The 10,215-nt window shown below is 36.2% G+C and overlaps 1 protein-coding gene across 1 annotated transcript; it reads right to left on the minus strand.

Moving 5' to 3' along the window:
- Positions 1-637: 637 nt before the first annotated feature.
- On the minus strand, positions 638-4,366 carry N7519_001714 (uncharacterized protein; the record flags this gene model as incomplete). Its single annotated transcript, XM_057288492.1, has 4 exons — positions 638-661; positions 3,960-4,051; positions 4,207-4,278; positions 4,318-4,366. 4 exons carry the CDS (start codon positions 4,364-4,366, stop codon positions 638-640), a joined length of 237 nt encoding a protein of 78 aa, XP_057154575.1.
- Positions 4,367-10,215: the final 5,849 nt, after the last annotated feature.

Below are 10,215 nucleotides of genomic sequence, written 5' to 3' on the forward strand. Positions count from 1 at the left end.
TTATATTATGATCTAGTAAGCTTTTAAAACCTAGTTTATAGCGGAATTGAGCGGGCTCGGGGGGCTTTTTAATCTTATATAAAGTAATACTTTAATTAATAAAGCTTATTTTTATAATTATATATAGTTCGAGGGCGTTTTCGGATCCTAATCACTACCCTAGCTAGGAGGGGGGTTAGGGGTAGTAAGCCGGATATTAAACTTTAAAATCACTCTCTTCGGTATAAAAGGGATTAAACTAGTAGATTAAAAGCTATTTTTAACAGTCTTAGATTTAAAGGCTTCTATTCGTATAGTAGGGTATACTTTAAGAAAATCTAGTTTATTAATATAATTCGATCCGTACTATATTCGAAATTCAACTAGCCGGCTATAGACTCGTTTTAATACCGTAAAATAGCCTATATCTAAAGGCTATAAAAGGTAAAAAGAATATAGAGATATATAGATTAGTATAATCTTATTCTCTTTATAAATTTTATCGAATCTTAGGGTTAAATAACTTCTATAGCTATTAAGTATTAAAAGCCGATACCCCCCCCTTTATATATAAAGAAGTAGTAGGAATAAAGAGCTTTTTAAGCTAGCGAAGTCCAATTTTATTAAAGGTCTATCTATTAGAACTAACCTTAAATCTCTAGTCCTTTAGAAGGCTATCGAACTAAGATTTAATAAAGACTTTACCTTTAAAAATTATATATAGTAGAAAGGCCTAGCTAGTAGTATTTATAGGGGATTAATATAGAGACCCCCCCCCCAGCCTAGATCGACCCCCCCCCTGCCTGAAAATTCAGTACCGCCTTCCTAATCGGGTGCGACCCTGGATTCTGCCATACTTTCTGCCGGTGCAGAGTTTTCTGCCATTTTTTCTACCACCACTATATGAATTCTGGTTTACATAGTAAAAAAGCATGCATTTTGATCAGAAAAAATCGTACATTTTCATTGATTTAAGCATTTATATACTTATATAGGTTGAATATACTTCTTATATAGGTCCCCGCGCGCGGTTTCCACGTCCTCGACCGCGTCCTCGACCACGTCCCTATTCTCTAGTCTCGGTGTCACCACTACCAGTTTCACCACTACTTATTCCACGTCCCCTTCCCCGTCCCCGCGGCTATCCTCGTCCTTAGCCTCGTCCCTATCCTCGGCTCTCCTCCTATAACGAAGGATCTCGGTATATAGAACGATCTTAGGTTAACGGATCTAGGGAAGACTACAATTATTAGGTGCTACTAGCCTAGGTACTACTAGCCTAAATACTAAAATTTCTAGCTCCCTATAGACGTCCTTATTATCGAACCTAGAGGGGATCTTAGAGTAAAAGTAATAGATTAATAGGAGGGGCGTTAGCAATACTATATAGATACTAATACTAGTGGTAAAGGTCTAGTTTAAGAGATCTCTTATCCTATTCGTACTACCGGAGTATATATATATATAGGAATCCGGTAGTTTCTTTCGAATTGTAAATATATAAAGGGGGAATTTGTAGCTTACCTTCTTCTCTCTTAGGTAGATACTATCTATAAATATCTATTATAAGCTAGATTGCCCGTATTAAGATCCGGGTATAAAGTAGCTTATAAAGTAGTGGAATAAATATTAATCGAAGGGTCTTCTAGTTCTTAATCCTATATTATACCTTAGCGAATTGAAGCTCGACTAACTAGGTAAAACTAGTAAGGACTATAAGTAAGTCGTTATTCGAAACCTAGAGACTTTACTTAAATAGCTAATACGCACTCTTTATACGGGACGTAGCGATCTTATTAAGGTAAAGATACTATAATATATAGTAATAAAGAAACCTCTCTAGGTAGTTATCTATCTATTCCTTTTATATATAGTCTAGTAATAGGGTAAATAGGGGATCTATATATCGCTCTTTAAAAGTGATCTATTACCGGTCTTTTTCTTTAACTATAAGAGTATATATAATATAGTTCCACCGGCGGAGCATTTTCTTCTAACCCTCCTCGGCTTTTTTACAGTCTTCCTAGGCTTTAGCGGTAGTAAGGCGCGTATAGGGGTCCTATCCGAGGGCTTCTCGACGGTCTCGACGTATTTATATAACTTAATCGGCGAGAAGGGGGCGGGCTTTCTTTAAGATATTTATATTAATATACTAGATATAAATCATATTCTTTATATCTAGGAAAATAGTCTTAATAGTATTTATTAAGGCTCCCTCTTTATTAGTAAGGATTATATATAGGGGTATAAGGCTAAGAGATTTATAAGCTTCGGTAAGGTAGGTAAGTATTACCTAGTAATCCTATAAGGTATTAGTATTAGATAGTAGGGAGGGGATAGTATTAGGATCTATAGGGCTATACTTACCTTATATAAATTATCCTTTTCGTCTCGTATAAAGGTAAAGCTAATATAGAAGGTCATTCCGGTAGTAGTAAACCTAATAATATTAAGTAATAGAAGACTATAATAGTTAGTCTTATATATATAGTCTATAGAGATAACCTAAGGGTTTATTCGAAGTATTATAACGCTTATCTTATATATATAAAATAAGCTAGATATATAAGACTCGTTATCTAGCTCGTATTTAAAGCTCTAGCTACTATCCTTAGGGAGTTCTATTAATAATACTTAAAGGGGTATACGGCTAGCGAGGAATTCCTAGTTTAACTTCTAACGGGTATTATAGATATCCTAGGGGATAAGGATCGTATCGGGATTAGTTTTATATAGCTTAGTTATAATTTAATATATTATATAGCCTTACTAGACTATATTTTCGATCTTACCCTTCTTTTAGCTAAGCTCGAGAGCCCGCTAAATAGGGTAGGTTAATACCGGTAAATAGGGGTGATTATATATAGGATCCTTAAGTGTAAGGTGCTAAACGTTAGTCTATAGGTCTAGGTGAAGCGCTATTTTAAAGGGATATTCCTATATATAGGTAGTTATCTTCCGCTTTTTTACCGGAGGATCCGGTAGTAATTGCGGAGCATTCGATAATAATTATAGAGCATTCGATAGTGATTATAGAGTATTCGATAGAGGCTTACGGCTATAGTTATAAATTAGCCGAATCGTTTTCTTAACTCCTTTCTTTATAAATTTTAACCGGCGATATATTACTATATAGCTATACGGGCGCGTAAAGGTATTTATAGCCTCGACCCCTTTCTCGGGTATAGGAAATTGCTAGGGTAGCGGGGGAAGCGGGAATGTAAATGTCTCGGTGATTAGCTAGGTATACGACTAGGTGCTTAGTATTATAGGTAGAGACTCGGGGACGATCTTAGGGTCCGAATCCGATAATTCGAGGTATAATAAGCCTAAAGAGGCCATTTCGATAGCTAGAATAATGAAAAAAGCGTTTAAAACTAATAGATTTAATATAGATATAGATAGAAAAATGGGTTAGAAGAAGGTAGGTTAATATATATAAACTAGAATTGCATTATTAGATTGTTTACTACTCGAGTCCTATAACATATATAAGACTAAAATGACTTATTTTTACTATATGTTTTGTATACAAATTGTAGGTATCTACTGTCGTCCTATAGTGTTTAGGGGTAGTTTAACACGAAGGCGGTGTAAAACCTCGAAGGCGGTGAGGAAGGCGGTAGGCAGATATAGGTGTTGAGGTAGTGTCGTATTAGATTAGGAAGGCGGTGACTGAATTTTCAGGCAGGGGGGGGGTCGATCTAGGCTGGGGGGGGTCCCTATATTAATCCCCTATTTATACACTCGATAATAGTCACCTATTTACGATTTCTAAGTTATAAAAGTGCTCGCCGACTATAGTATTCACTTCTCGTAATCACCTTTATAGTCGCTATTAATCCTATCGTAAAACCGGTCTTATTAAAGTTATAAACGTCGTCCGGGTCGATCCCGAATTATAATATAATTTTTTAAATAAGATTAAACCACTCTATAATAACCTTAGATCTTTATATTTCGTACGCTTATAGTTATACCGTTTCGAAAACCGAGAGGATAAAAGAGGGCGTCTTTTTATATAGTTTATTACCTAGTTTTCGCCGACTAAAAGAACTAAGGTAGTTCCGCGCTTTTTAAGAAGAAGATTCGCTATTTCTCGTACTATAGAAGGCTAGGGGGCGCTTCTACATCGATCTATAGAGAGAATCTATTTTTTAAGAGATTCCTCTTCGATTTCTATTAGTTTATATAATTTAACACGAGAAATCGCGCGGTTTTAAATACCGTAGAGCCGATCGCGTAAGGTAGAACAGGGGACCTTATAAACACGCGTAGTAGATGTAATAGAAGTGATATCTCTATTTTTAAAAGCCTAGATAGCTAATAAGATCCTACCCTCTCTCTCTATTAAATTTTTAGAGGATTGAGAGCGAATTGGTGGCATGGTAGGTGGTTAAACTAGCTAAGATCTAAATTCATAGACGCGTTTTGGATGGGGTGGCGGGTCGCTTATGGTGGCGGGTCGCTTGTGAAATACGTTATGGAGAGGTTTATGCCTTAGGAACCAGGCACCCGCAACACACCCCCATAAGGCCAACCTCGAGGCAGAAACCATTTTGATTCATATAGTAAAAACTGCGTTATTTTTGTCGAATTTTTCACGTTTTTCATCGCTCAATTTGTCGATTCATAACACATTTGACCTTAGCATATAAGTTGTATGCATGCTAGAAAGGGTTTTTGTCGTTTTTCAATGCTTTTCAACGCTTCTTCTTATATATCATTTTTCGACGTATCTTCTCAAAAATCTCCCTTCCGAGAGGCTTTGTTAATATATCCCTATTAGACTTCGGCACGACCCACTATAACCCGAACCCAACCCAACCCAACCCAACCCAAAATAGGTTTTAGGTCCATTGCCTCGACCCAGCGATAGGTTTTAGGTTATAGGTAATAACCTAAAACCTATTAGGTAACCTATTAGGGCCCTAATATAGAGTAAACTAGCTAAATAGCCTTCTAGAGTAGAGCTATATAATTAATACACTTTTTACTTATAATATTAAGTATTTTATTTATAGGTAGGTCTTCTAGAATAAATAAGGATAAATTAGATAATTATATTAGGATATATTTCTCTACAACAACTTGGGCTTACCAAATGGCAGCCATTTTCGGCCTCGAGGGTCGCCTTTTTCGGCCGCCATCTGGTAACACGTGATAGGGCCGTCCCGACACGCCCATATGCAGCTACCACCACGCACCAGTTAGACCCACTCATAAGCGACCCCCTATACCACCTCCAGCCGTTCAGTTCAGTTCCTATACCTCAGCGAAGGCCAGTGTTAGCCTAGCGTTCGCGAAGGCGCTAAAAATGGCCTCACTATCTCAGCTCCTAGTCAAGATAGTATTTACCCGCCATAACCCCTTTCCTTCTATATATTTTCCTTATTCCCCTAGCTTTCCCTCTCCCTCTACCGAGACTACTTCTTTACCTATCGCCTATTCTATTCCTTTCTTCGTGCTTCCTTAGTCTATCATTTTTACTCGCCTAGCTATACGTATATAGCCCTAAAGAAATCAGTTACCTGTTACCAGCCAGATCTTCAATCAAAAAGAGTGCATTTAACGAGAATACTAAGTACAGAGAAGTAAAAGGAAAAGAAAGAAAGGATCCTTGAGATCAGAGATCCTTTGTGCGTGGGGTCCTGTCACATGCAAACAACAACCAAGGCGGAAACCTTTGGCAGAAACCTCCTCCGGAAACCTTTGGCAGAAACCTCCTCAGATCGTCACATAACCCCCGGCTAAAATTGCATTCAGTCTCTGAATGCTAGTTTGTCGTCATCAGCATGATCCTCGAGTATGACTTCATCTCTCGCTACATCAACCCAATCCTATAAACGCGTAGGAGGACCAGGCTTCAAAGGGTACTAGTCGTGGAAATCTTAGATCTTCTACGGAGCATGCTTAAAGTTCCCTGATAGGATACCATTATAGATCGAGATCATAACCGAGCCACTAGACACGATACTACAGCTTCCGGTAATATATTCTTAAGTCTATAATCTTATCAACCTCCCACTCGTCTTCTTCAGAAATCTTAATCGGTAGTAGCGGATCAATATATTATCCTCGAAAGGGTTCTAATATCGTCGCCTTCCGAAGTTTGCTTAGATTAAACACTAGATATACTCGGATCGAATTAGGTAGGTCGATCCGGTATATATTTCTAACCTTCTCGAGAATCTTATATAGACCACTAGTAAGATATAAGAGCTTTCGGCTAGGCCGATCTAACATCCAATCCTTTATCATTATAAAAATATAATCTCCGATATTAAAGTCTTCTTCCCGCCGTCGCTTATTTACCTATTAAATCATTTTCTATTAGGAATCGGCAATCTACTACTTCGTCTTATTCTAGATATTATAAAGCCGGGTCAATATATCAACGGCTTCTCGTTCATTCTATATTATAGTTCCTTAGTCTCTCTAGTCAAATAATATAGAAGGTTCATATCCTCGTTTAATAAAGAAAGGTAACTTCTTCGTTATCTCCTATAGGAGAATCGATACTACAAAATCAACTATTAGTAAACACTCTAACTAGTTATCCTAGTTAAATTCCATATATAGCCTCAATCTTTATACTATATACTAATTCGTAATCTCACTCTAACCATCGGTCTAAGGATAATAAGCTATAGAAAGCTTTCTCTTAATTCCTAGGATTCGGCAGAACTCCGCCTAGAACTTAGAAATAAACTAACCACCTCGGTCTAAAACAATACTATCAGGTATACCCACACTCCGGAGTATATGATCGATAAAGAGTCTCGCTATTTACTTCGTTATTATCTCCTTATAATACGGGACTAAGATTAGTCTTTTACTAAAACGATCTACTACTATATAAACTACGTTATAGCTATAACAATCTCTAGAGAATAAACGGAAATCTATTATAATATACTACTAAGGTCTTTCAGGGATTAGAAGCGGGTATAGAAGTCCTAGGGTCCGATCGTGCTAAGGCTTAATTCGTTTATATATCAGATAGTTATAGACGTATCTTTCTATATCTTTTAATAATTTAGGCTAATAATATCGTATAGTAGTTATCTTTTTTAGTTTCTCGATACTAGGGTAGGCTATTATCGGCTAACAGTATATATTATCGAGCAATCTAGCTTATAGATCACCTTCGTTAGGAACTTCAAGTCGTCCTTTAAAAAGGAGGAGTCTATCTTATAATATCTAGTAATCATTATCTCCGTTTTCGGCGATTCGGCGGAATTCTACTAGTTCTACACTCTATCAGTTAGCATACTTTACCCTTTCTATAATCTCCTAGCGTTAAGTATCCTCTAGATCGATAGGACTAACCTCGACCTCTAATTGTATACCTTCTTCTAGATATTCTATAGGTAGAAGCGTAATTTATCGACTATTATCGGTATATAGTGTTTCCTTCCGCGATAGAATATCTACGATAATATTCTTTTTACTAGGTCGATACTTAATTAGGAAATAAAACTAGGAGAGAAATTCACTCTATCTTATCTATCGTTAATTTATTTATCGGGTGGTTATAAAGTACTCTAAAGACTAATAATCTATAAAGATCTTAAAGCGATCCTTTTAGGAGAGTCCTTCGAGTTTAGGTCGCTATTCTTATAGTATATAGACAATCGCTAGAAGCTCCTTATTATATATCTTATAGTTCATCTCTATAGACTACATTATTTTCGAAAAGAATGCCACTAGATACTAGAAATCATCGTCCTTATAATACTAAAAGAGAACTACGCCAAATACTCTATCTAAGATATCTATTTCTACTCGGGTCCGATAGATAGTATCGTAATAGCGGAGAACAGGTACACTTATCAGTTTCTCTTTTAGAAGCTAGAAAGCTACCTTATAGGATAGAGACCAATTATAGGGAATATCTTACTAGGTTAAACGGTATAAAGGCTTCGAAATAGCGCTATATCCCCGAATAAATTGTCGATAGAAATTACAGAAACCTAAGAACGACTATACTCCTTTCACTATTAATAGGGGCTTCTATAGCTAAATTACGCTAATCTTCTCTAGGTCGACTATAATACCCTCGGTACTCACGATAAAACTAAGAAACTTCGTCTTAGTAACAGCAAATTCACACTTTAATAGTGCTACCTAGAGACCTACTTCTTATAAACGGGAGAGTACTTCTCTAACCTACTATCTATACTCCTCGAGAGTCTTACTATAGATTAAGATATCGTCTATAAATATAACTATATAGTCGTCTAGACATTCTTTTAAAATGCTATTTATAAATCGTTAAAAGGTAGCGGGACTATTAATTAGGCCGAAAGGTATAACCTTATACTTAAAAGATCCATACCTTATACAAAAAGTTATAAGATCTTCTACTTCCGGTATTAGACGAATCCGATAGAAACCTTATCGAATATCTAACTTTATAAAGAACTTAGCCTTACTAGTTCGCTATAAGACTTTATCAATTAGGGGTAAAGGATAACAGTCCTTCTTCGTAATAGCATTTAGCTTCCGGAAATCCATATAAAAACGGAGACCACTACCAGGCTTCTTTACTATAAGAATTAGTAAAGTATATAGTGCGGCACTCGGAATAATAAATCCTTTATCGAGATTCTTAATAATATACTATTTTATAGCTTTTAATTCATTAAAAGAGAGCTTATAAAGAGGATAGTATCCTAGTTAGGCTTCGGCTTTAAGAATGATATTATAATCTATACCAGGCCGATATAGAGGTAGTTTATCTAATTTCCTTTTCGAGAACACTTCGGTAAGGTCATAGTATTCCTTTAGTAACGTTCTCTTAATTTCATCAAGCTTAAGATCTTTTTCAACAGATGATTTTATAGAAAGAACTCGATCGATCTTATAAAATAAGGTTATAAAAATCTCGACTCCACTCTCTAGATCTCTTTTTATCTTTAATTATAGTCTGTTAAATCCGGCTCTACTAATAGCACTAATATCGAGAGGTAGCAGCGGTAGTTCTAAGTCTTCTTCCTTTTCGAAGGAGATTAGAACATTAGGGATTTTATTATTAATATTTCGGACCATCTTTCTCTTTTCCTTCACCTACTAATATCTATATTATCTTTTACAGGCATAAGGATAGATACCACTCCGGAGCTTATCAGTTTACTAAGACTACTCTAAGAGACGATCTCTACAATCTATATCTTTCTAATAGGCTTCACTCTATAGAGATCTCTATACAATAGCTTTCGGTATTAGGATAGAGATTTTACTTACCACTTCATCGAATAACGTTCTCTCATCTAGCCAGATTATACAGTATCGTCGGTAGTCAAAAAGAATATCGTACTCTATAAACCACATTCGCCCTAGGATCATATCATATCGTCCGAGGTCTACAATTAGTATTAGAATCTATCGTTATATTCTTCTATCAACGTAGATTATAAGAATAGCGATATAGCGTATTAGTTCTACTAGCTTACCATTAAATCCTCATACTAGACATTCGCGGCTTAGTCGTTCCACTCTAATCCCGAAACGCTTACCTAGTAATAGGATCGTTACTAAATTAATAAAAATATATCCGTCTACTCCGGTATCACTAAATACTAAAATAGAAAATAAGCGTCTATTATATATTAGCTAAGTATTAAAAACTAAGCTATCTCTAGGACCTCTAATCAATTTTTATAAATCTAGCGAAAATAGTAACACCTTTCTTCCACCTAGGAGGGAGACTTCGCCTAGGTATAGGCTTTTCCCAAATCGGTATCGATATTAGCTTCGAGTTCCACAATCTTATTAATATAGGGTATAGGAGTAGTAGCCACGGCTATAAGAGTAGGTTTCTTCTTCGGACATTCGCGAGTCATATATCCCTACTCCTTATAATAGAAGTATCGTCCTTCTCTTATCAAAGTCTCTCTTTTAGTAGGCGACATTCCGGTATTATTAGTACTTCCCTCACGCTTCATACAAGAAGTGTATGTCTAGTTTATCGTTACTAAAGATACACCACCACTTCTACCTAAGATAGCTACTATAGATCGTATACAAAAAGTAGACTTTACTTCTTATTATAGACTGATCTCGTAAGATATACTCTAGCAATTCTAGGTAAAAGTATCGAACGAGATAGATTCCTAATTAACTACCCACATAACTTAGCTTTAAAGTAGGTAGGGGAGCTTAGAATACAAGTCTCGCTTCCGGTTTTCGATCACAACCGCCGCCTCTTCAGCAAGCTATATAAATTCAGCG

This window comes from Penicillium mononematosum, assembly GCF_028829835.1.
Source record: "Penicillium mononematosum strain IBT 11891 chromosome Unknown utg000001l:1.0-4488741.0:1.0-4491989.0, whole genome shotgun sequence".
NCBI lineage: Eukaryota > Fungi > Ascomycota > Eurotiomycetes > Eurotiales > Aspergillaceae > Penicillium > Penicillium mononematosum.